The sequence below is a fragment of the Mugil cephalus genome, chromosome 13, assembly GCF_022458985.1.
Source record: "Mugil cephalus isolate CIBA_MC_2020 chromosome 13, CIBA_Mcephalus_1.1, whole genome shotgun sequence".
In the NCBI taxonomy this organism is placed as follows: Eukaryota; Metazoa; Chordata; class Actinopteri; order Mugiliformes; family Mugilidae; genus Mugil; species Mugil cephalus.
The window spans coordinates 9,580,773-9,608,552 of NC_061782.1; the positions used below are offsets into that span (position 1 = coordinate 9,580,773).

The 27,780-nt window shown below is 43.1% G+C and overlaps 1 protein-coding gene across 3 annotated transcripts in view; it reads left to right on the plus strand.

Moving 5' to 3' along the window:
- The window catches only part of macrod2 (mono-ADP ribosylhydrolase 2), a 396,798-nt gene that overhangs the window by 342,461 nt on the left and 26,557 nt on the right, over nucleotides 1-27,780 (plus strand). For all 3 annotated transcript variants that reach the window (XM_047602588.1, XM_047602589.1, XM_047602587.1), the window contains exons 9-11: nucleotides 17,393-17,471; nucleotides 22,783-22,821; nucleotides 24,502-24,561. In XM_047602588.1, the coding sequence (XP_047458544.1) occupies nucleotides 17,393-17,471; nucleotides 22,783-22,821; nucleotides 24,502-24,561 (178 nt within the window). The remainder of the gene's footprint in view (nucleotides 1-17,392; nucleotides 17,472-22,782; nucleotides 22,822-24,501; nucleotides 24,562-27,780) is intronic.

Consider the following 27,780-nt stretch of genomic DNA (forward strand, 5'->3'; position numbering starts at 1 on the left):
GCTATATATAAATCTGATAAATCATTTTGTGCCTGTCGGAGCACCGCTGTTTATTAAGCCTGCTTACGTTTTCTCGAAACCTCTGTTTTTAATCATTAAAACGGAATTACGCTGTGTCCCTGTCGTGCAAGAATTAACAATAAGATTGAAGTTGAGATGAGCCGATTAGATAGGGCAAGAAAAACAAAACCATTCCACGAGACAAAGGATATCAGACTGGAGATGCATTTGTGAAATTCCATTTTCCCAGCACACAGAGATAAAGCAAGAGAGTGCTTAGAGTACAAATGTGTCGTAGCCCTCTCATTAGCTTGCCATGGTTCCAGTAAGTATCTTAATTAGATTACTGGGGGAATTATGGGGAACTGGTGGCTCTGCTTGCCTTGGGCTTTGTTACTTTTGGTTACAGTTTCCAGCTAATTGTTTTGTTTTGTTTTGTTATTAAATCAGAGCTGCCTGATATGATATGGCCTCCGTCATGGTCAGCTGTGGCTTGAAAGCTAAAATCATTTCCTTCTCTGTTCGATGTATTTATATCAATGCGCTGTTTGTGTTGTGCAGGAAATGGAAGGAATGTAGAAGGCTGTGTTTGTTTTGGGTGTTTTTTTTTTTTTTTGATTTCCATCCTACTTCCTATTCCCTTCTGGACACCATCTGCCGTCATCTCAGCTTCAGTCTGAAAATTAATCTGAAAAGGAGAAAACTGGAAGCTGGAAGTCCATGCTCCTAGTTTGAGGCTGTTACATAGTCAACGAGAAGCTTTTTTCTTGTGTCATGTCTGGCAGCTGTTCTGTGATTGGGCAGAATTTGGTGTGGCTAATGTGGAAAAGCAGAAATGCTATCAGCCTTGCAGTGAGGACCTGAATGCTAAAATTTGCATTGTGACTGCTTATCTCTACTAGGTACAGATCGAGGAAAATAATAAGAAGCCTCTCGTTGTCCATCTCCCACATGTCCCACAATGCTTAGCACATGTGATGTATGCTGCAGTGGGAGGGCCCTATAAGGACCTCCCCAGAGTTCGGCAATCAAGTTTCCTGTGAAGTGTAAATTACCTGGCCAAAGCAAGCTTTTTTCTTGTTCTCGCAGACCTAGGAGCACGAACAAACCTCTCTCTTCTCGTGGAGAATGTTACAAGCTTTAGACAGCCAGCTTCATAACCCTTTATAACCTGGTCATCTGTCTCTTTGCAACCCTCAGTGTCATCACCAAGCCAGGCACGCTCGCAAGCATGCCTCACTTTGAGCCCTCGTATCTACATAATTAAAGGATTAGTTTCCAGAGGACCACCACAAAACCGATCGAAAGAAGTGAATTTAGCTAGATTTTATGGAAAGGGATCATTACCACTATGAGATGAACTGCCCCCGAAGCCACTTTGTTCAATCTACCAGGCTTAAATGCACAAACAGCACCCAATATTATGCATTACTGTTTCTTTATTACAATTTCAGACAGTTTAGTTATGCAGCTGTCATGATTGAGGAAATTAACTTTCAAGACCAATACTGTTTTTGTATGAGGATGTGGACATCCACACTGAAGTTGGGCATTTTAACACTGAGGTTGTCGGGGGATTGGAGCCCGACTCAAGTGGCCATTTGAGGAATTGCAGCTATTGGTAGTTGACAGTCCAAGGCTTAATATTTTAGCCCCAGTACAATTTGGAAGGATAATGTTATACTGAATAGTATAATAATAGTTATAGGACATAACCTTATTGTAATCAGTGACCAGTCTTGGCCTAAACCTACCGAGACTTGATTGTTTTATATATAGTATATATGTCCAAGCCAGGCATATCACATACTGATTAAACTTTCAGTGGCTCCTGAATACCATTTTCACCTCTCAGTGCAACCAAGTGATAGGTTTCTTTTTCAGAGATCCCTATTACCAATCGTGCCTAAAAAGCTTTTCAAAGTGCCGAGTGGAGGAGCACTTGAGTCTGAAGAAGGGTTATGTTCTCCGTGCGGCAGGTAGAACAGAGTGGTGTGGAGAGTGGTGATAAATATGGTTCTTTTAATACAATTGCTTTGTAGGTCACTCCGTGGAGAGGCGAGGTGCGCTCACTCAGCCGGCTTCCCCCTGAAGAGCCTGCGCAGCCCACAGACACAGGAACACGCAACCTTTAAAGAGGGATTTGAAAAGGTCAAAGCACAGGCATGCAGAATGGTAATATAGGAGTGCGCTACCAGGGGTCACGGGGTCAATGTGGGCTTTATTCCTTCCCTCCATGTTCCTCTCCTCCAAGTGATTGCTGTATTGAGTATGTTAAGACTTAAAAAGATACACTCCCGCAGAGTTGTCAGAGATGGGTTTTTTTTTAAATCGTGAAACATAGCAGCGATACTGTTGTCTGCATTAAACACCCCATCTCAAGAGTTTATTCCCTCTCCAGTGCTGGGTTGACCCACTTCTGAGGCAGTGATGAGAAAGTGAGAGTGTCCACCTGGGCCTGGTTAGAGGTGTGGTTCAGACAGGCTTCCTGGGAGCTGTTCTGTCCCAACACACCACCCTGCCGGGGTTTTTTTTTTTTTTCTCTTACTCCCTCTAAGGCCTTGTCCCGGCCCGTCTTTACAACTCAGAGGCTTTTTTTTTTAAGTGGCCGTTTGCCACATAAAGACGAATCACATTTCATTATTGTGCCCCCGTTTCATCCGCTGGTTGTTACTTCTGGATCTAGTAGTCTGTGGTTTCCTCTTGATGGAGCGTGGAGGGTTTCCTTAAGACTGAACCAGCTGGGTCTCTGCCACATGACAGAGTGGGTGCTCTCCCTCTTTACTCCACAGTCCCATGCGATATCACTGCATGCTTAGCGACTCTTCTTCCATTGATCTAATTAGTCCCTCGACACTTCTTTAACGGTCTGTATTTATCAGGGACATTAATTAGCACCTACACTGGATATATTATATTGAAGGCAGTGGATGTCCTTGTTTATTAAAGTGTTAACAATAGGAGGGAAATACTCTCTCTTGTCCTCTGGATATTAGTCACTTAGTGAGTCAGCTCATTCATCATACCCTTTTCTGCAGTGTGTTTCTTCTGCTTCTACTTATGCTTGTTTGTCTTTTTTCTAAGTGCACATATAAAGTGATGTTGGATTAGCATAATTAATTATAGCAGCACTCTGTGCCCCGTGTTACACACACACGCACATAAGTTGTCGCTTTAACAAAGTGTCACCCATCTCTGGTGGGCAGTTACCAATGTATACGGCTGGGAGACAACTTGCTTTGGTTCCAGTCAGGTTCAAGCAAGATTACAAGAGACAATGTGGAAAACAGTTAGCTAGAAAAGGGGAGGTCATTGATTTTCTAAGCGACAGCTAGACCAAAACAGACACTCTATTGATCAGAGACTTCCTTTGGGGTAGTTGGAGAAAGCTGGATGAGAGTTAGCAAGCTGGGGAAACATTAGCAGTTTAGCTGTGCTGTATGACCGTCCGTCATGCGCCACACAGGCTAGCTCAGCGTCTTAAACTAATTTGGTTGCTGCATAGAAACTATGCCTCTTCTGCCGTACGGTTCTTCTCCTTTGAATAAAAACACCTTGTTTTAAGCTTGTTCTTTTTCTATTTGTAATCAGTTATCTCACCGAATTCAACAAGTCACCGGAATACATTTACAATTTGTGTATCTTTATTTGATCTGCCAACAAGTGAAAGGGTTTGGTTCATATTCTAGTGTTGGGCACATAGTTTGTAGTGCTACCTATTTCGGGAACAAACTCTATGATCAGTGAGACTGAATTGACAGAACATGTATGTATATAATGTATCTAGGTGCGTCCATTACCCTAAAACGTATGTTTATAAATGTTGCACCAGGAACACACAGTTTAACCTATGGATGCAAAATGTCTTGTTAAGCGGCCTTATGGGTTAGTAGTATGTCACGCTACCCTGAGGTACAGTACAGCACAGCACGCATAAATACCTTGACACTAATATAGATATATTACTCTCTGAGAGAAATCATGCAAATCAGGGAGACTAAGGAGACTCCTCCTCCCCCTCCTCTTCTGCTTTGACTGTGCCAGAATGTAGGTGATGACAGACCCGTACCAGATTTATTCAAAGATTAGTTTTAAGAGACTTCCCTTACACTGCATTTTGCAGCGATCTCTCTTCTCTAAATTTAAGGTCTTGTAGTTCAGCAGGATGTGTTTTGTTCTCATTGTTTTCTCAATAGCTGTGAGTTCTCTATGAGTAGTTAGGAGTTCAGCCCGACAGCACTTTGGTCTTCTCATTAGAAAATTAGAAACCTTGTTCTTCCCACTGCAGAAAATAATCCCCATCTAGATGATCCTCCCAATGGGATTGCTGAAGCTTGGTTTCACCTTGAAGCGACACCAGAAAGGGTAATCAGATTACACAGAGTAACCGGAGAGAAATGAAGTGTGACTTAGAGGCTGTCACATTAACACCTGACTGTAAAAGACAAAAAGCTTCCAGTGACATATAAATATGATTATGCTTTCGTTTGTAAATCAAACAGGTCATAGAGATAGTCAAACTGTTATCAGAGAACATATCTTTGCTGGGGCCATTTGGATTTACAAAACCCTTTTGGAGTGGATCGGAGCTGAAGCATAAGGTCAGACTATAACGTAGATGTTTGCTATGTGTAACAAATGAAATTTGTAGCGGCTTACTATGGTAATGTTAGGTGACCAACATGGTTTGACATTATGACTGCCTTCCTAATATCGTCTAGGTCTCCCTTCTGCCTCCAAAACAATCAGACAATAGACATGAGCCTTTTGAGGGTGTCCCCTGGTGTCTGGTAAAAGTGTTATTAATTGGGACCTTTGGGTCCTATGGGTTGAGGGGAGGGGACTCTGTGGATCAGGTTTATTCCAGTACATCCCACAGCCTCCACAGATGTTTTTTGAGTCGCTCCTAAACCAGTTTTTGCGTGTGTTCCTGTGTCAGGCTGCATCCTGAGTGTCATTGCTGTATGGTGGGGGGTGCCTGGTCTGGGTCATACATGTCTAAGCGACATCCACATGAATGTCAGCAGAACATCGTATTGTCACAAGATGGTCAATGATATTTACTTCTCCTGTCAGTGGTCATAATGTTGTGCCTGATCGGTGTATATACTGATTTAACGATACCTGGCGGGGGCTAGTTCTCTGGACTGGCACTAGGCCAGTGCTACCACCCAAGGGGTTAAAGCGGTAGTTTTTCTTCCAACGGTCAAAATCCATCAGTCATAAAAGTAGGACAGTTATTGAACGATAACTGAAGGTAAGGATCAGTGTGTATTCGGCCGTCGGCAAATTACGTTATGTGAAATGAAACATGTATCAGATTACATTGTGTTTGCTGGGAAGGACTTCCCTTTTTTTATCTTAGATGTACTATTAATGGATTCCAGATATCCACATGTGAGATGTGCGTGTTAAGGCCAGCTGTAGGTGGGTAACCATTGTGTCATAACATAACAGCACACAACTGAGCCTTTGAATGACTGGATCCACTATTACACAGCCATTTCTAATCAAAATAGAAAGACTTCCAAATGGGGGTGACACTCATTTACACACAATTTAACTCTGCTTTAGTTGATTAACCTGCACTGAAGCCTTCTGAGCCACTTACATGTGCAGCATATAATCAGCCTCCCATCTCTAGAGCAAACACCTTCGGGCACCTCCTATCGGTACCTGCTGCCTGTTACAGCAACGCAAACCAAAACCAGAATCTTACCTCTTCATCTCTCACTGTTTTGGGCCATCTCTGTGAGAACCACATTATATTTACAACTCATTTACAACACCAACGTATGTGTCTAATTTGGCTGTTGACATTATTCTCAGCTATTCTCAGCTGAGTCGTGTTAAATGCCTTTTAACATGTCGTCGTTTCCAGCGAATATCCTGCAGTGTCATTCACTACTGATTTACGCGTCTCGTAATGTTTTACAGTTTTCTCTACTTTCATGGTAATCCTAATCTGCCGGCCCGTCAGTAAGCGGTTTACCTTCTGCTGGGCTGTCACTGTAAATGAATGCGCTCGCCGCAATTCATCGTGAACGAGAGGTTGTAAATTTGCTCCATGTGCCTGACAAAGCCCAGATCAGATCTTCATTCCACTTTGTAAGTTATGTCAAAAGGCACCCCTGCTCTCATGCTCGCTTTTGTGTTTGAAGTCTCCCCCGCAGCCATATGGTATTGCTCTCAGGATCAGCTTTTTTTTTTTTATTTCCTGCCATTACACCCGTCCCGTGCAGTGTTCAGCAGTGCGTAAATCTGCCACATCCTCGCGGTGCCTATCGTGGCATTTTAAAGTGAAATGAATCACCATTCTTTTTTTTTTTTTGCTTTGCTTTTTTCTTCTGTGCTTTTGTCTTACATCGTAAGACACCTACATATAACTAAAATATACAGTAACTAGGAAATGGATGACAAATGGTAGACAGAAAAAATAAGCCAATTTCTAGAGTTGAGATCACTCACTGTGTCGCTGTGTGGATTTGAGAGTAAAAAGGTCTTTTTGGAGAGTTCAGCCGATGCAGATGGCGGATGAGTTGAAACAAAGGAAAAAATAAAAGTTCTTATTTCTGCCTGAACACTGTGTCGGCATCTTGTAAGAGCTGTGTTATAAAAGTAACGCGCTCCAGTTAGAAAAAAAAAAGAATGTGAAACAGAGCGCTTTCTAATGACTGTCCTCCTCACCTTGTGGAATTAAAATCCACAGTAAAAAAAAAAAAAAAAAGCATCTCATGTGGCTAAAACCTTAGAGAACTGACAGAATTATTTGCATTTCCATGTAGCCAGGGATAACTCAACCCACGCACTCTCACGCATCTTGCATTATCATGTTCAAGTGACTGACTGGGTTACAAGGCTGAGGAGAGTGGTTGGTAAGGATTCGTTGGATGAAGACACATCCATTCTCCTGAAGAAATGTGAATATGTTTGTGAGATAAATTGCACATTTCGCCAGTGCCTCTCACTGTGCCTCTCATCGTCTTTATGTACACTTCATGGTAGCCAGATCTGGGCTTCTGTGCAGTTCGGGGAATTTTGCCTCCAGGAGCTGTGATTGGATTCCCATTCGTCTGGCAGCTTTTGTATAATACTCAAAGTGGAGAGGACCTTGGCTGGATCGCGCCGCATATTTCCACCAAGGAAACCGTCTCAGAACCAGTCGTGTCCAGACAGGGCAAACACGCAGCTGAAAAGAAAAAGGCAAATAATCACTCCAACGCACTGACTCCTGCGCTTACTGCATACACTAAAGGGATAACATCCAAAATGATTTATCTGGGAAAGAGAAAGGAGGACGTTTGTGTTGTTTTGTTTTCCTTGGTGCACATCAGTGGATTTCATTCGTTAAACAAAGGTGCTGCCGTTGAACCCGAAAGTGTTTCTCACTTTTTTTTTACATGAGAACCGTTTCTACGAACGCACACGGAGGGAGTTAAGACTTCATCAACATGTGCAGGTTCAGCTTACGGGATGTCTGTACCTGGCTGCACACACTTTAGAGGAAGCTGAGTGGTCTCCTGCCGGAGACGGAGCATGTACCGCCAAAGTAGAAACAGGAAAAATGAAAATATTTGAGGATTTGACAACCCATTCACAGAGCCTGACACATAGATCTATGTGAGGATGCAGTGCTTTAACTTTAGGATGTAATATCGCATATTGGTGGTCAATATGAGCTGTGGGGGCTGAGCAACAGTGTCAAAGTCAACTCATTGCTTCGAAGATAAGATAAGATAAAGCCTTATTGTCTGCCGCAGATGGTGGCGGGGCTCAACAGGCACATACACTTCACGAGAAAACAAAACATACATACATACATTGACACACATAATAAAGGACACGCATCCAAAAACCAGCAACAGACTGCAGGGCCCATTCAATATTGCTCAGAGTGGTTCTGGTAGAGGGAAGGAAAGATGTTTTTGTGGGCCAGTGGTACTTCATAGTGTCTGCCTGATATGCAGTAACATGAAGGAGTGGTGGAGTGGGTGTGAGGGGTCCTCAGTGATCAGGGTGGCTTTTCTCATCACTGAGTACAAGGAGTTCATCAGGAGGGATGTAGACTCCAGCGAGCAAAAAAAATCTTGTAAGGCCGTAAATGCCTCTTTCTCTGACAGCAGTTTGATTTATGACACAGAATAAATAAAGGCTTTAAGACGTATTACGGTTTGTGCCGTGCTACTCCGTGTAGCAATGCGTTGATGACGGGGTCTCCATATCACTTGAATGAATAAATCGCTGAAATAGAAGAAAGTTATCGTTCAAACCAACGTTTTGTGAGTAGGAAATGAATTCAAATTGAGCAACTTGAAGGTTAAGAGAAGTGGAAAACAGCATAAAATAAGTACTGGGTAAATAAAGATAACGCAGTGTTGCAATTCTCTATAAACTATTTGAGGGGTTTTTCTGATCTTAATTAATTGACACGCTGAGAGAAGACTCAATTAAGCTCTGCGTTTAACTTAGCTTTAAAATACTCGCTAAATTGATCAGTCATCTCAATAGTACAAATATTCTATATCTCCCTTTTATACCCGAGACTAAGTTGTACATTTGTTGGACATTTGAGGAAGTTACCACAGCAGACCCCTCTTTCCTCCTTCACATTTACACACTTGCCTCATCAGCAGAGGTGGTTATAGGCCAGCGTCTGTCCAGAGGTCAGATCATTACCAATGCAGCCATGGATCATAGATACAGCCCTCATATTAGTCCTTCCTTCATCATTCCCCTCTGACCTCGTCCGCAGCTGCACTACCTCTCATCTTTATGATTAGAAAATGGCCCAATCCTTCTCCTTCACTCTCACCGTTCCCTACAGACTCAGCACTCGTCTTCCATCATTATAATTATTTGACCATCCATATTAATTGACAAATTTGTCAGTGGAGTCTATTACACCATTTGTCATGTGCCACCGCTCTGTTTTATTATTGTGGACCTGAAAGCTCTGGCAGGACTGACTTGTCCCTCAGATCCCCTCCAAGGGGTAATTACTTCGGGGTCGTCTTGTTGGTGGGGAAGGATTTTCATTACTGTCACTTGTTATGTACTGAACATTTAGCTGCTGTCAGGCGATGTCAGTCACTGTTCCCTCGGGAGTTACTCGCATTTTTCTTCAGTTTGGCGATACAAAGCTTTACAGAGTTAAAGCAGTCGCCTGAGAAACTTTCAACGATTGCTGGCAGATATTCTGGGGAATTTAAGATCCTTAAAACCTGTCCCTCTCTTTCAAAAATATTACATATTTAAGAACATGAAATAAAACACACAGCTTTTCCTGATGAAATCATGTCTGGCCTTTTTTTTTTTTTTTTTTTTTTTTCCTGAATGAGATAGCATAGAATTTGTGCCGCTGGCGACGGGTGCTGGCAGGAGCAGCTCAAAGCCTGTGAAAGTCAAATGCTGTCTCTTTCGGTTTGAGAGAACAATTTTTTTGAAAATGCGAGCTAAAATTCCAGACGCCTCAAGCGCGCCGTATTCCAGTTTTCGTCTACAGTTGCATGCAGCAAGACGCTTGAATAATACAGTAGGAACTATTTGTTCAGCTCTAATGTGTAAAATATGTGAGGCACATGCAGCATTTGTTGAATTAACATACAAATTGCTGATATATTATCTTGTGGAATTTTCCGAAATCTGGCAAGACAGCATTTTCTTGTCCAAATGTTTTATATTCTGCGCTGCACGCGGCCTTATAAGCAGCCTGGTGATGTTTTACACTGATGAAATAACCAGGCAGCTTTCCAGAATATTATCTCTTCTATTTAGTCACACTGTGCCGAGCACTCATGCACAATTGTGTACATAAGCATTTATCAAAATCTGTAGTCTGTTTTGAAATATTAAGCTGGGTCCATTGACCATCCTATGGCCCTCATCATGATGTAGTGGACATCTAATGTCGACTGGCTTGGGGGGGGGGGGGGGGGGGGGGGGGGGGGGTAGGAATTTGAGCTCAGCACTTTCTTCCAGGCTTTGGTCCTAACCAGCCTCCTCAAAGCCCAATGTCAGCCCTGTCCTTTGATGTATGGATGGAGGCGTTTTGTTCAAAGGGATAACCTTTCCTGGGCACTTCTTTGAAATGATAATTCACTGGCTTGCCGCAGGTGGAGCTGGAGCTCTCTCAGCAGAGAGGTCAATCAAAGTCAAATGGACGGGCCGTCCACAGCTTCATCCGAGTATCCGTGCCAGTGCCAGGCTGCCGCTGACAGGCCTGCCAGCAACCTAATCTCTAGTTTTGGTAAAGGGAGAGGACACAAGGGATGTCACAGTGACAAGCAGATTTTAAGCAGCAGAGTGTGAGGTGTAACACTAGTGCCGTCCTGGTCTGTAAGGATATAAGAATGCTTATGTGGGTTTCGGTGTTTACACTGCTCCAACTATAGATGTCGGAGTTTTCCTTTGATTTTACCAAGCTGCAGTCTCTGTCTCCTGGTATCGAGGGGGACGCAGCTGCGTGTAATTACGTCAGTAATAAAGCCTGGATATGGTCCACCTGCCACAGAGTGAACCCTCCATCCAATCCCGCGCACCCAACAACAAAGGAGACGAGTGCTCACTGATTATGGCTTTGATGATGCAGCTCAGAGGCTGTGTTTTACGGGGAGATATTTCTGGCTCGGGAATAATTCGTGGGAATTATTCAATCTGTCTCGAACAATGATCACAGACAACGGTCATATGTCACACGTGTCATGTTAGAGGTGAGTTAGTCATGAAAACAAACACAATATGCATTTAGTTTCTCCGTGTACGTTGTGTGCAGTTCAATTTGCCCAGCTACTGTGACGGGTCCGTTCCCCAGGTTACCTTCCATCCAGTGCATGCTTGCGTTTAGTCACTACAACCCAGAACATGAGCAAATAGCGTGAATGAATTAATTGTTTCAGCCGATAATGATACTGTCAGTCTCCCGTCATTGTCGTCCATCTGGATGCAGCTATTCAGAATTCTGCATCAGCTGCTGCCTCCGTAACGAGGCGGCGCAGGACACACAGACACTCGTCTCCCTTGGGTTCGGGCTCCAGCTGGAGCAAACATGCCAGGGCAACCTGTCCCTATTATTGTTTGTGACAGAATCAAGAAGGAAATGCAAGTAGCAAAAGTGCGTGTGTGGACTCCGCACGTCAGATTCTGCTGGCAGTGCCCCCAATGTAATTATGGGCATGGGTGGCCAGCTATGACAGCTCATCTGTTAGCCAGCCAGTAGGAGTCTGGGGCACCTGGTGAGCCCCGCGCCAGCACGATGAGCCGCAGATACACACAAATTAAAAATCACCTCCGGATTGTCATGAAACAAGAGCTGTGAATAAAGGACAATTTCATATCGTTTCATGCCTCTCATGAATGTGTCTGCCACCAGCTGACAGAGCTAACCTCTCCCAGTCCTTGTTTCTCTGCAGATGAGTTACAAATGCATAAGTTGAATGGCTGGCATTATCATTTTAATTAGTCTCTGCTTATCATGTATTCAGCGTTCAATTACAACAAAGACCCATAGGTTTAGAATTGATTAAGCCGGAAGAACAAAGTGTTCTGCAGGGGATTTAAATGGAATAACTGAAATTAGATCTTTAACCTGCGTCATTGCATATTTCAGAGTACAACATTAGTGTTGACAAATACTCCCTGCATCTAATGATCTATTAATGTCTTTTACAGTGTAATACAAAAGTGAATTAGCCCTCGCTGCACCGTTGAAACGCAGCCAAGTTGCTCAGATTCCTCTCAACTTTTCACATTTTCCCTAATCTATCAAGAATTAAATAGTTAATTATCGTGCAAAATTTAGAAATAAAGCAGTTTAATCATTTTTTACGGACCGTTGAGTTCTGTCGAGCACAGCTCAAAGAGCGAGGGGTCAAGCCAAACGCACAGTCTGGTGCCTTATTGTGCAGAACACATTTCTGTCAATACGATCACCCCTCCCATATTTAACCAGGGGACCAAGTCGTTCTGTGCTCACCCTTTGACTAAGGCCGTCCAATCAGGGATGAGTAATGACTGGGCAGGTTAGCATGCAGTGATCCCAGCTTTCTAATTAGTCTTCCATTAACTTTTTTAACCTTGGCAACTGTGGGGTGCACACTCAACACACACACATACACACCTCACAGCTTTGGACAAAAGTATCGTCCCTTTACTCTTTACGCAACTGAAAATGTAAAGTGAAGTATTTAGTAATGTTTTCTGGTCCACTGTGGCCATTTAAATGATGCCTACTTTCAACCTAATTGGACAGACAAGTATGTTTCAGTATGTTTGTCCTATAGCCATATAGTACAGTATGTTTGCACACAGGAAACACATTTGACTTTCAGAGAAGGGCCTATTTCAGGTGCAAAGTGTTTAATTCCTAAAGAGATAGTCACAGTTCACCTTCTCCGTTGGATTTGATTCATTTCTTGGCCAGCAGTGTTTGTTCAGATACTGATCGGCCAACGACCTGTGCCTGCCTTTCTGGTTCCATCCTGGTCTGGCTGATATCTGTCAAAAGACCATCCGATGTGTTTTTGATCCGAGGAATAAAAGAGCTTGTCCGTGCCTTGTGCAGAATGTGGACGTGCTGTAACAGAAACTCGACAAAGAGATTGACAGTAAGGGAGAGACAGCATATGCCATGGATACTAAAATTTTCAGTTTAATTTTTTTTTTTTCTTTTTGGTATTGGTACAACTATATCAAGTAATGTTTCCACTTGCTTTATCACACCAAAAGCAGCATAGTACAAATGCAATCTAGCCTTAATGGTATCTACGTGTCTACTGGCCTTTCTGTGTGATGTGAAGCTTGAATTCATGATTCATCCTGTTTCACAGCAGGCAGTCAGTTTGAGAGTGGAGCGCCACAAAAGAGTGATGGAAATTCCTGGGGAGCTGCTGTCCTGTGGCCTTCCAGCCCCCAGTGGTATGCACTATCTCGGCGCATTGTCATTTTTTTTTCTGTTTGTCAGCGAGTGCACGACTTCAAAGGCGACTTAAGCTTTTTTTTTTACTTTCTGCCGGGAGTTGAGAGAGGGAGTCTAGATTTTATGAACAAAGCCCCCTAAGACATCCACCAAAATAAAATGTTACGATCCCGCATGCAGGATCTAACATTTACTCCAAAGCACTGATCATAAACTATTAATAGATATACAGTATGGCTGTATGAACACCAGAGGGGTGCCTCTTTGAATTGGATCCTGGTGTTGGATAGGGTCAGGAATGGGGCTAAAGCTGCTGAGCTCCTTTTATTCCTCCAGAACATCCTTTTCCTGCATAGCTAGGGGATGGCGGGAGGATAGCTACCATTAAGGCTGTTGTGTAAAACTGCCATTATTCAGTCAAGTGATTATCTGCTGCTGTGGTGTGTAATGCATCTCTGTGACTGTGACTGATGCCTGCACATTTAAGACTCCGCTGGAGAAGGGTGAAAGTGAAAGAGGTGACCTCCTCCGCTCCAATCTTGCAAAAGCTCTGTGTACAACTCTTTTTAGACGCATTAACACAGTGTGTGCACCGGGCAAGTGGATGGCTTTATATTTTATTAAACCAAAAGTAGTCGTCTTGTTTACTGTGAAAAGCAGAGCAGACTAAGAAAACCGTGATTTTGTGATTATTTGCTATATTTGTGATGCATCCTAAACACGTGTGATTATTTTCTCCACTTTGGGCATCTTCTTATGTGTTAATGTCAAAATAATTCAACTATTCAATTTAGTAAGCACATCCTCAGATATTTGTTTTAACTACAGTGGTGGAGAAAGGTTTTCAACACCCCATGCATGTATGAAATATTGCATTAACAATCCCTCTTAGGTCTTCAAGTGCAATTTATTTTAGTACAGTCACAGACAAAATACTGAACAAATCTTAAAACAGCCATTAAAAGCTTAAAATTGTTTGGTTCCATTAAAATACATAAGAAAATTTGAGGGCATTTTGGTACCATTGATCCACTAATGAAGGCTGTGTTTTTTATTAAAAGACGCATTTTTCTGCTGCCGTGCTTCGTGTCTATATAAATCCAGTACATTTGAAAGTTCTTCTGGATGTGCGGATGCTGTCCTTCAGCAGTTGGATCCACTCTTTGGTCCAAGAGTTTCTTCAGCAAGAAATGACAACATTCTGATCCACAAAAACGCCGAATGATATCACAGGGGCTCTAGCAGCAGTCGTCAAAACCAACCTGGTGTCCAGTTTTCCACCCTCACTGTATGTGGTCGACTATGATTACGGCTTAAGGTCCTACAAGGCTGTCAAGAAGCTTCTGATCAGTGACACAGATGTTAGCCCAGCGTTGTTGGCCCCAAGCTCACAAGAACCGGACAGTCGGGAATTGGAAGAAGATTCTGTGGTCACACGAGTCCAGTTTCCAGCTTTATCTTCCTCCTGCTAATGTGAGGGTACGCAGAAGGCCAGGCGAAACATTATCTCCAGCATGTATGGTACAGTCAAAAATGGTGGAGGCAGTGTCATGGTTTGGGGATGCATGAGCGCTGCTGGTGTTGGTCATCTCACTGTCTGTGATGACACATTGAACTCTGACAAATATTGTGCCATTCGCCAAACCCATATGCTCCCTCCTGCCCGTGCTCTGTTCCATCGAGGTCGAAACTGGATGTTTCAACCAGACATTGCCCCTTGCCACACATCCAGGACCAGTAGAACTTGGCTGCAGGAGCAACATTATCCAGGTCTTACAGTGGCCAACTCAATCCCCCGGACATGAGTTCCATTGAAAATCTGTGGTGGATTATCAAAAGGCCTGTTTCAAAGCACAAACCAAAGAATTTAGAAGAATTAAAAGTAGTAATTCAAGAAGAATGTGACAAGATAAGCCCTCAACAGTGTGAAATTCTTGTGGGGAACATGCCAGCCAGGATTAGTGCTCTATCGCGCGCTAATGGCAGGAGTACTGAATATTAATTTGATGGTTTATTTATTTTTTGTTCAGTTTTGAACACATTCTCTGTTATTTGCTGCCTTTGATACAAACAATGTTGAGAACTGACAAACTGTCAAGAATTTAGTTTTTTCTTGCAAGCAATAAACTAAATATATATAATTTGTATTTGTTTGTGTCTGTCTAATGGTGCCACACATTCTGAAACACAATAAAAAGGTTTTTCCACTAATAAAGATTGTGTAAAATTTTCAGGGTGTCCGAAAACTTTTGTCCACCACCGTACGTTGGTTCTGTTCATTAAACAGGGAGGCACCTCTCTGCTTCACAGTTCCCCCACAATGCTGGTTGGAGCTGTGCTGCATCAGGCGTAAAATGAGAGGATTTCTGTGGTTTACACATGAAAAGGTTTCTTGTCTGTCCCAAAACTGCAACACTTACTCCGCGTGCGAAGCAACACCTTTCAAATAATGCACCATTGGTTTCCGGAGCTGAGGAGAAATTAAGCGCAGAGAGTACAGTTTTGGTGGTCGGCGAGGGCTGAGAGCAAATAATGAGAAAAACAGGTCATCCAGAGTGTTTCCTCACTCTCTGCTTAGATTTCAAACTTTCTAACCAGAGGTGTGACTGGCATTGATCATCAGCACTCACTGACTTATTTATGTGTTGTTGTGCAAAAAGCCTCTAAAATACAACTGATTTCACCTTTTTGGAAATGTATAGACTTTATAGAGTTTTACTTCTTTCTTGACATTGTTAACCTCTGGCGGGGGCGTCGTTGTCATTTAGCCCACTTCACTTGATATTGTCAAGTTTACTGCAAACAACTGCATGGTTGTTAAACTAGAAATCCAATCTAAAAAGAAACAAGAAAGAAAGGCAAATAGGCTTTGACATGATTTAAACATTTCTTCACCATTATCAGATAGATGTGACGGCTGTAACAGATTGCATGGCCCCAACAAAACCTTGGTGTGAACATAATGGAGTTGGTTTGGGATTTCATAAGTAGACGTAATCAGCTGAGACGGTCTGAATAGTTGTTGCTCAGAACATCTGCTCAACAAATAACTTAGTGCAGGGGTCTTCAACGTTTTTCAGGCCAAGGACCCACTAACTGATGAAGAGATTAAGTAGGAACCCCCTACCTACTATATGTGTTCTATATTAAACTCGGCCTAGTGCTATTTATAGACATATAGTATTATTGTTATCATTTTGCATTCAATATTAATCTATTCAAATAATACACAGTTTCAAATATTCATTCTTTTTATTTCAAACATGTGCAGTAGGGTGGCCGTACAACTGCCGGAAACACAAACAGACCTACATAACACTAAAGCTAAACATAGCTACTGTACTATTGTTATTTAAACATAGCTAAATAATTAAAATAAAAGTTCTAGGATTTAACTTTAAACGTAGCCAAATGTTGTAAGGACACCAGTTGCTTTTCCCTCAGTAGTTGGCTGATGGAAGTGAGCTGCACTGTCAGCTTCTCTTCTGCTAATATTTCATCTTGGGACTGAAGAGGCCCTCAACCAACTGTGGGGAACCTGACAGAATTACAGTGTAATATAGGGCCTCATGATTGGCTCACCAGCAACAGGGGTGGGGCCTGTTGTGTACAGGATGCTTACGCGCTGAGTGAAAGATATCTTCTGTCTTCATTGATCCCTTTACTGAAATGTATTGGATTCATTAATGACACATTAATGCGTATTTAAGAAATTTAACTTTGTGGGGGAAAATTAAAAAATATATATGTCTAATCAACCCGCCCTGCAGTACCTCTGTGGACCCCTTGTTGAAGACCTATGACTTGGTGGTCAAACAAAATATTGATTTGGTTTTTATTATCCAAATAACTCAACTTTGAAAAGGGTTCATTGGCAAATTCAACTATTCTTTGCGTTATTTTAGCAATGATTCCCATAGTGCTACATTTTACATTTTAATTCTGTTGTCTGTCCTGTTTCTTATGACAGTGAGACAGAAAAATGGGAAAATTATTTATTCTGTTTCCAAGCTTTTTAGTTACACAGCCTTCCACAATCTTTTATGACATTAAATCGAGGATATAATATCAAATGAACTCATTCCATGTTGTTTTTCTTGTAAGCATTTAATTATAGTATCCATAGTTTTAGAGGTCAAGTAAAAACCATAAATTTAGTTTTTTTCTTAGTAGTTCTCCATTACTTCTCTTGCTCTGTGTAATACGGAGAGGTACAATATGAGTCACCCATTCGAGAATGCTCATTGTGATGCTGTACTGTTCTGTAATATTTTCTAAAACTTGTCGCAGCTGGTATTGCTTGGACGGTCTCGATTAGGAGGGTAACGAATTCGATTTCTGAATGGCTGTGTTCGTGTACTGCGCCGCTGTGGCAGACTAAATTTGTCCAGTTACTTTCTCTGCCATGTAATTCACCACTGAGAACTTTTTGCAGCGACAATCCTCCCTTAATTACTCTTCTGTCTCCTTCCTCTACAGATCACACGGGTCATTTTCTGTGTCTTCCTCGAGACTGATTTTGCCATCTACAAGAAGAAGATGTCTTTAATTTTTCAAGGTACGTGGGGTTTCTTTTCCAATCGGCTTCAGTGCATTTCATTAATATTATATCATTAGAGTGGGTTTCTCTGTTGGGCGTTGGCGCTGGTGTGTTCTCCAAGGATCCATCACGAGATTCGGATAATATGTCATGTCACCACCTACCTAAATGACCGTTTGTTGATGCTTTCTTTTCTGGAGCAAGTGTGGGAAACATCTGCAGCCAAAGATATCTTGTTCCTGGAAAGCAACACTATGACGACACGTGACATTCTGATGACACTTTAATGTCAGATTTGAGTGACTACAACAACAATCCGTTGCGCTAAATTTCTCCCACGAAAACTAAAAAGATTCTGCGATGCATAGCAACCCAGTGATAGCCCTTGGTTACCGTTCCTCAATTCTGTGTGTGTGGAATAAACAAACATCCATTATCTTCCACTCCCACTCTCCTTTCTGTCCCTTTCTCAATTCCCACCCCCCTTTCATGCCATCATCTGTTTTTTTTTTTTTTTGTTTTTGTGTTTTTTTTCGGGGACCAGGGGCAGTCACCAGCTCTGATGGCGGCTCCACAGAGGATTGAGTTGAATAGCTGGGGAGCTGAAAGAGGCTGGCTAGCTTCACCGGCCTAGCATTACCTCCCATTTACTTCACTTTTCCCTCCTCACCTCCCCAACGGAATACCAGCTCTCAGGCCTTCATCTGGCTGCTCCCAGATGGAGAGTGTTTTGTTCTCCCCGCACTCCCGTCATCTCTCCCGCTCCCCGCCCAGACTCTTCCCTGAAAGATTACATTCCGAGGAGAGACCTTAATTATACCGCCTGCCCCCGTGCACCCAGCAGCCGTCTCATCATATTAGGGCTTTGAGATGAGAATCTGGAGCTGTTGTTCTCCAGTTATCACTCTTGCCATTTAAAAGTGCTGTCAGTGGATAAATGCCCCGCATCTCTCCGTGGCTGGGAACGGGGAAGGAGCAGAGTGAAAGTCGGTGAGCGTGCTTGTCTGTGTGTGCGTTTCACAAAGGGCTCTGAGAAAAGTTTTGCTGGTCACATTATTAGAAGATGTATTTTTTAAAACTGCTGTTTGCTAAAACGCAACGAGGCAGAGGTCGGTTTTTGATGAAACGTGGGGTCGATTCAGGGCGCCCCACAGCATCTGCTGCCACGCAAGTGCTTTTCTCATCAGCCTCTCGCTTGTCACATGTCCTTTGGCCCCTGGATCAGGGTCAACTTTATCACTGCTCTATGTATATGCGTGGGATGAAGAAGGATATTGGATCTCTTGGAGACAAAGTGTTAAATAAATATGTTCCCATTCGTTTTCATTGCCTGAAGTGAAGCGGGAACCTTCACACCACCGTCATCTACATCTCTTCTACTGTCTCACCTTATGTGCAGGTTCAAAGCATTTAACACATTCTCCATGAAAACAAAAGCTCTGTTAGGTTCCATAAGAAAAAAAATGAAAGATAACACATATTACTTATGACTTAGACTCGACGCTCACAGAAGGGAGTGAATTCACATGTGTAATCCAAATGGCCTTGCGCTACGTTGATGATTTTTAAAAGTAGCCAAAGGGTGCGTTTCAAGGAAAGAAAATCTGATTTGTGTGATTGCGCCGTGTAGGTAATGCATAACCCCGTTGTGTGAAAAGACTTGCGTTTAGCCTGAGCAGAACGGCAGTGGTGAATCCGAGGCTGTGAATTAGCTCTGCGGGTGTGCCGAGCACTTTCCGAACATCTCATCATCCTCGCTGCTAGAGAGACAGTCAGTGGTGACACCGAATGCATCACACGGAGGCATGAGACCGCTCCGTCTCACGCAACATCCTCTCACTTTCAAAAAACCCCATGTCACATTTGCCCTCCCCCCCATTTCTTTCCCCTCCCCCCTCTCCTCACTTATTCTCACTTATGTGGCTCCTTGTTTTCATCCCACGCGTCCATTACCTCACCCCTCCTCTTTCTGTCGTTCTTCCTCGTCGCAACGAGGGGGAGCTTCTTCGCTCTCCTTCTGTCGGCGAGCTGTGATGGAGCTGTTGCGAACGGTGGCCTTGGTATTTCCGTAATCTGCATGCGCACGTGTGGTCATGTGAAACCGATCATCTTCCCTGTGACATCAGCTTCAAAGAGCTGAGACTGTGTAGAATAGATTTTTTATTGAAGTCTCACTACTCTCATTTTTCATTGTATAGCCGCTTTCCTCATATTCAAGCAATCTGTCAAGTGACAATGACTGGAGCAGGAATGTGTAAACAGGACATTTGCATACAGGAAATTACTTTATTACAATGTGCCTTTCCACAAGCTGTCACAGTGATAGAGCCAAAATATAGTTACTCCTCTGCAGAGGGAGGAAACTGAAAAATAGCCCGGGCTGACTAAAATACACAGGCGCATCGGCCGTGACACGCGCGCATATAAAACCCGAGAGCTGCACCATGTCGAGTGGGGTGTTTTTGAACGCCACCGAAAAAGATTTGACCAGATATCTGCAAATTCTGCGCCGGTATGTGCCCGTTTTTAAAGCAGACTCACCCATGGAGCGGCCGTTTGATGAGTAACACTGGGAGTGCTCGCATGCGCGGAGACAAAGGTCTTTTTATGCTGTAACCAGCTCAAGGGGCACTCCATGCGTTTAAGTTTCGTCAAAAGAGGCCTCTCGAACACACAAACCAACTCATGCACCCGGCTACCAGCTTTCATCTCTGTAGCGCTGTGCAACATCCATTACCCACCTCAGCAACTGAGCTCATAACCAGTGATATAATGACCTATTCATAACTCCAAAAGCCGTAAACAGTACACATCTCACTTTTATGCAGAAATTTAAAAATTTGAAAGGATTCCATATGGTTTTATTTTTAGCAAAAATAAAATACAAAGCCTTAAGGATTGACATACTGAGTCCAATCAATGCAATTAATCATATCACATTGTTCTATTATATATTCTGGTTGACATGATTGACCACATGCTTGCCTTGGCTCGTATTATTTGTGAGCATGGAAGCAGTCAGGCAGCTGTGGTTGTAGAGAGTAAAAGCGTGTTGAAATTGATTCTGGGTACACTCCTCCACTAATATGATCCGGGTGGCTGCCCACAAGCTGGGCTCCATCTCTTCTTCTCCTCAATCAGCCACGGTGCTGACAATATTAACACAGCCCACAGATCTGCAGGGCCGGCTGCGTTCCCTCCAACTGTTTCACCGACTTTCCAATTGACATTTATTTACATGGCTCCTCGTACGCTCTACACTCGCAAGCCCCTCAACCCACACACATACACCTAACCACCGACGTCCATTATAAACACCCCCGACCCCTCAACTACTTCGGAATAAGTAAAGCTGTGGTATGCTCAGGCTTTTATCACACACATGTAATTTGTTGACGGAGGATATGAAGGGCTCCAGGAACCCTGCGAGGGGCGAAAATGAAGTCTGTGTCGGTTTCACAAGTCCGTCCCCCTGGGGCAGGGAAATGAGGAGACCACGGTATGTTAGTGATGTGACCGTCAGGAATACATAGTCTTTCAGTCGACGTTTGCAGATATGGGGATTCGAGGGTTAGCTCATCGTGTTCACATGTCTGTGCATAAATCACACATCAGGAAATACCAGCACATTTAGTAATGGCTAGACATGGTTGCTGCGATTGGCTCTGGTGCCGTCCGGTTCAAAAAGCCAAACCGTTCCTGAAAAGCTATTCCGATATGTGAGTGAAAAGGTAATCTAGAGGTATAGCTCTTCCACTTCCTTGTCAAAAATTTAATGAAAAGGTCGATGCTTCTTTCCAAGAGTGAGATAAGTGAATCGATAGCACCTTTTTTCTTTCTTTTTTTTTTGTTGACACTGGAGCCAGGAGACAGTTAGCTTAACCTAGCTTAGCACAATGCAGCCAGAAAGCGCTTGGGCCTGTTAAAAAGGTTTATGTTGCCAATTGTTTGATGCGAGATATAAAAAAACAAGGTTGAGACTAAACAGTGACCCTTACACAAGCACTAATAGGTGGACATTTTTCACTTTTAGACACATCCTGTAATCTTATTCTTGGATACATGAATGGCTGCGTTTGCCAAACACATATTCAACCATCTTGAATGAAACTTTGCATGTCTAAATTTGGATCTGTTTTTTCCACACTACGGCTCACGCACGTTTCCTGTGTCGACACTAATGTTGAGCTCATGTTATAGTATGTGGCTGTAGCTGAGGCGCCACATGTTTCCATTCCTGCTCTGTTGTTGTACTGTATCAGAGGGGCCTTCCTTTGTTTCCCCAAGCAGGGTTAGATTAATGCACTGTACCCTTTTATTCACTGTTATACAAAAGAAAAGCTTGTCGCCATATCCACAGGGAGCTCTGATGGTTACACTTCTGCTGAACAGATGACAACAGCCTTTCATCAAAGCTAACGCACGCTTTTCCTTGTTAACCACAGTGCGATCGTTTCACAGACTCCTGCGCAGCCGTACACACAAGTTATTGTGTATTCCCTTCTTTCATTGCACATGCATGCAGACACACACACCATGCACATATATAAAAAAAAAAGGCAAGCACACATTTACTGTATGTACATCTTGAGGAATGCTGATGTGAGTGTGTTTGAGAGCTACGAGCGGGTGTCCACAGTTCCTTTCTCCCTCCTCCGTCTCTCACTGTGCAGTTCCTCCTGAAGCAGCATCCAAAGCCTCCTTCTCATCTCCCACCGTGCAGCTCAACTCATCCACCCAGAAACACCTCTACTTCACTCAGTCTGTCTCACACAATAGAGTAACAGAGAAAAGAAGAGAGGAAATCAAAGGTTTTTTTGGTGGGGGGAGGGGGAGGGGTGTAAGGTGCAGTCGTCCATGGCAATTTGCAGTCCTTGTAATTTGAGGAAATAGGAGGTTTTGTGTCATTTATGCTGAGCCTACCAGTATAGATTTAATTGAAAAAGAATGTCTCATGAATGTGACCCTCCCAAAAACACATGCCCACGTACTCAGTAATTTGGTGTAATAACTCAACTAGATCCAAGGCCGTCTGGTGGTGGTGGTAGTAGTGGTGGTGGTGGTGGTGGACGTCGGTCAGGGTTGTTGGTAAAAATTCAGAGCCTGGTGGCTGGTGTGATGAAAAAGGGGGTGGTGAAAGAGTTTCAACGAGGGTTTGGACGCATGAACGTGATCAAGTTTCAGTCCCATTCTGGGGAATATCTCCAAGCGCCAACAGCGTGGCATCAAAATATTGTGCTCTAATGTCATAATGGTGATGATGACTGGTGGTATTGTACATTATGAAACAGCATGGTTTGACACACTGTCATTTTCCCCCCTCTGCCAGACAATGACATGGAGGTTACAGAGGATCAGCCGAAGGGAGGTGAGTGACAGGATATTTCATGGTTGCCTATTCACCTTAACACCTCCATTAAAGCACACACAGGCTGAGTGAGTGGCGTAGCCTCAGCTCGTGACAGTGATTTGCTAAGTCTTACACAGCAGATGAAATTGAATGTTTATTCATTTTGGTGACAACTTGAATCCCGAGCCTGACTCATCGCAGTTAAAAATACTCGATGTCAGGTACAGTACATTACAAGAGCTTATATCCACGGCTAATTCCCCCAACACCGTCCTTTTCATCCGGCTTACGGGCACAATGCCTTCAAACCACCTAAAGAAACAAGTGACAAAGAAACAGCAAGGCGACATCGCTCCGCAGCATGGCGCCAGGTGATAGCAGAAACACAACCATCAGTGCGTAATGTGTTTATCACCACAGCATCTCGGCGCACGGCCTGAAACTCCCAGATACTGCTTATCAGGGTAAACTATTGACATTTGACAGCCCACTGGTGTCCCGAATAAGCAATCCCACAAACAGAAAGCCTCATGGAAGTGCTGTATATATTGTTTGAATAGCAGAAATATTAGGTCCAACGAGTTTTTTTGCTCTCACCGGTAGACAAAAATAAGACATTTTTTGCTCATATCAGTTTTCTGCAAGGTACAGTAGCCCTTAAAAAGAATTTGATGCGCTTTTTTTTCCTGAATACAAGGGCAACTTGAGCAAGATGTTCACATCTAACTACCGGGTTCCTTGAAAACTTCATAGTGCATGTGCAACCAGCTAAGCAGAGACCGATGTTAGTTTTACTGTCTGTCCAAGGAAGTGTTCATATTACCTTAGATGTAGAACCCAGGGTGCTATCAAAATGTTTTTCCTCCCACAGTCACCCCCGTGATTTGCCAATTACACGCATCTGTGTTTTCAATGAGATTCCATTTTGGGTGAGCATAAAAGGGCTGTTTTATAAGTGCACTGTAAAATGTGATATTCCAGAGTGAAACAATGTGCAATGTGTAATGGCTAAATCATAAAGACTTGGCCCAGGAGGAAGTGCATTTGGGAGTTTGTCCTGACCAGCTATATCATTTTCTGTTGCGTTCCTCGCCAGCTATTTTACACTGCGTACTGTATAATAACATAGCATCAGACCATATCACGCCAACGGGTGAGACAACCCCTAGCACTGTTGTATCATCTTGCCAGCCCCTACTCTGGTCCAGTTTGGCCTTGTTTGATGGGCTTCTCTGCCCGTGCCAAGGACTGGCCTTTTATTCTGCTCCATCAGCCAGAGTTTGAATCAGTCAGCCTGGAATCCTTTCAAAGGTTCGAATGACTGCCATTCTCACATGGAATGGCGCTTTTGTTCCACGCCGTGGTCTGGAGTCGGTCTCAAAGCCTCACATTCTTCTCTTCTCTCCCAGCACAGTAATTTTTTATTTATTTTTTTTGTGTGTGTCAGGCAGGTATAAAACAAAACAGAGTGAGAGCCATCGAGTTCTCCCACAGGCTTTTGTTGCACAGTCAGCCGAGACAGGATGTTGGAATTAGAATAATCACTGCTACGATGAGTTTATCAAAAGTCATCTTCAGTCACACCGACTCACTTAACGGTTTCAACGTGGCGTTCCCTTTGCATCCTGACTGTGTTGAGTGATAACGATTCGTCGCTTTCACGTCACTGATTCACCATGTGTTTTTGTTTGTGTGCAGATAACACACCGCCGTCTACGAAATCTACAGCCAAGGAAGAAAGTGACGACAACAACAGAGGTATGCCTGCTTGGGACTTTGCATTAGAAATTTATGTGTTTGCAGAAAATATCGTTCCTTGTGTATGAAGTATAAGAGCGTGCTCTTGGTCAGTAATCGCTTGCTCTCTGATGCCAAGTTCCTCTTTGGGGAAATGAATACAAGATGAAGCTTGGTCTTTTTTAAAAGAATGTTTTCTTAGAGGCAAACTTGTTTAAGAAGCCATTATCTGGCCATTCTGCTGTTTCAGCCCCTTTGGTTGTATAATATTGAAACAATTATAGGCTTCTCCGATACGATGGACCGGAGATAATTAGATTCTTACACTGGAGGGTGTTAGTAGGCAATTAAAATCGTACACCATCCATTTGTCTTCAAGCCTTAAGGTTGCAGGGATATTTTGAAGATAGCAGTCATGGTTGTTTTCTTTGGGGAAACGGTTCCTCTTACCGGGGCTGGACTAGATAGCGCAGTCACTTCAAGGGCGTCAATACAGTCTGTGTTGTTAAACAAAGCACAATAAGTCGTCGCTCGCTGCCTATTCAGCATACCTTTCCATAATCCACAGCAGTAATACAGCATGATTCACAAATTCAATCACCAGTATTAGAAGGGCATAAGTATTTTGTAATAATCTTTATAAATCCTAATTTATCAGGCCCCGCAGCTTAATAGTAACTAATCCATTCACAAAAGGCCTTGGCACAGCTTTCTAGCATGGGAACACTCAGTCCTTGAGACAACCTCTCTCACAGGACGGGAATGAAATGATTTTGTGCTGCCTGCGCTGTAAAGGTTAGGTCTGGTTCGATGCAGCACATAGGAAGGATTAATCATAGAAAACACTCAGATGTCAAGATAGCACAGAGCACAGGAAAAGCGATCTGCAAAAACAGACTGTCAGCTGTGTAAGACAGATATTATAAGATGCTTGAGACTCTCATACCTCCTCTGTACACCGGTGTAGGATCTTCTTTCAGCAAAAATAGGTGGTATTTCACATCTCGTGTGTAGAGCCAGCAAAGCAGGTCTCCTGTTTGGTACAGTCAATATGTGTAGCACTTTTTTAGAATAAATTGCACTCTGCAGTAGAGTTGGTGAAGTGTGTCTGTCAATATGACTCAGTGTGATCCATCACATCCATCAAACTCCTCGGGGGATTCGCTCTCCCCAGTCCGTGGGTCAGGCATGAGGGGCTTTTAGCCACAGCCACGTACAAGAGAAAACATTAAGGTATTTTACACATTTTTTCCCATGATAAATACGCCGGTTAGTGGACTGAAGGTAATTATAGGAATTTTCTGTCGCACGCTGAAACAACCGCTACATTAACAGTTGCTTTGTCACCCCACGTGCAAAAAAAGCATCTTTAGCCTCCACGGACGAAAGGAAGAAAACAGTAAAAAGCCCACAATTAACACAAACAAGTGGCGGTACAAAGGAGCGCATAACCTGTGGCACAACTAACCTCTGAAACAACACGGCAGCTGAAGCGACACAACATGTGTTACATAGTTATACAGTAAAAGGTTATTCTACCATGCATTGCCTTTTATTTCACTAATTTTCTCTGCACTAGTTAGCCAAGTTTCCATCTATGTATCTTGTTGAAAAAAATAATAATATGGATTTCTTAAGTTGCACAAAAATAATGGATATCTTTGCTTGCTATTTTGATCAGAACTTTCAGCTTAGAAGGAGAGTTAGGGTTAGGGTTAGGGTTAGAAGAAGAAACGGCCTCTCATCTACAACCCCAGTTGCCTTTTGGATCTTCCATGTATATTGTACCCGTCTTTGTCTTCCATTTCTTGTTGTGTTTGTCACAATCATTTAATTTCTTTGTCTGGACATCATGGATCGTGACACAGACATGAAGGAATGATGAGAATTTTCCAAACTAAAAGAAAAGTTTTCATTTATAACATTATTACTCCATAAGACCAATTCAGCTGGTCAAAACAAGAGTTTCAACTGTATTTTAACTCCTCAAAAGAAGAGCACATGATTCCTCATTATCTACAAATAACCCACAAATGTACTTTAGCTTTTTCTGTGTTCCTGTGTGTGTGTTTGCGTGCTGTGCTGTGATGTAATCCACATGAAACGGCATGCAGACTCTGCAAGCTATGGAAATAAAAAGGAGATGGGTGAGACACAGAGGAATATTACCTCTTCAGAGCGCACCTGAGTTGGCAAGCAGCCCTACTGTGTCCATTATTTGATACCAGATTGGTATTAGGGAGATTAGTGGATGTCACAGGGTACGATAAAATGTGAACGCTGAGCCAGAGATCAATTCCTGGCTTCGTCTGTTTGCCTGGCATGCATGAGCCGCCTGGGAAAGACCCATGGAAGAGACGGGGGAGACGGTGAGAGGTGGCACAGTGCGAGGATGGACACGCAGATTAATAACGGTCCGTGTGGACAGACAGTGAGCCTCTCCCCGGGATGCCATCTTTTACACCGAGGCGCCCCGTCAAGCATCGCTAGCAAACCCACTTGCACTTTGCTTGCGCGCACATTTCGCATGCAGAAGGTCTTTGAATGATTGCTGTTGGTCATCTCAGAGCCCCCTTTCCTTTACACATGTCTCATGAATTTTTCAGGCTCACCCCTTTTTTATCTTTTCTTGTCCTTTGCTGACTTTAATAGAAGGAAAGGCAGACAGGACCGGGGGAGAGATAGACCCTAGCTTGTGCGCATGTGTGTGTGCGCAAGGTCCCTTGTTTACATTTCTGGTTGTTACTGAGTATGAGATACTACTTTTACTTCCCAGAAAATATCATGTGCAGCTGATGTTTACTCAACATGCCATGCAAGTAGGACACACCAGGAAGGTAGCATATCATCTAAATTGTTTATATCCTTGTAATACTGTACCCCTGAATCTGGGGTTGAAATAAATAAATCATGTATGAGTGTGTGAGTCTAAAACGCTTTATCCCGGAAAAACACTTCAGTGCTGCTGTGCAGTCGACGCAAGTGCAGACGAGTGTCTAAAATTGAGTTTTTGTCACTATATTCCTCAAAGTGGAATTCATTGGAGTATTGACACTAAAAGTCTTGAGGTGTTGGCCGGACCCTTCTGTGTGAAGTATGTCAGACCATGATTTACGGGGATGACAGTTTTGCAGAGGGGAGTGTTGGTTAAAAAAAAAAAAAAAAAAAAAAAAAAAAAGCTGTGGCAATGCTGCCACCTGCTGTTCGGAGCACATGAGTGGGCAGCGCACAGAGTCGGCT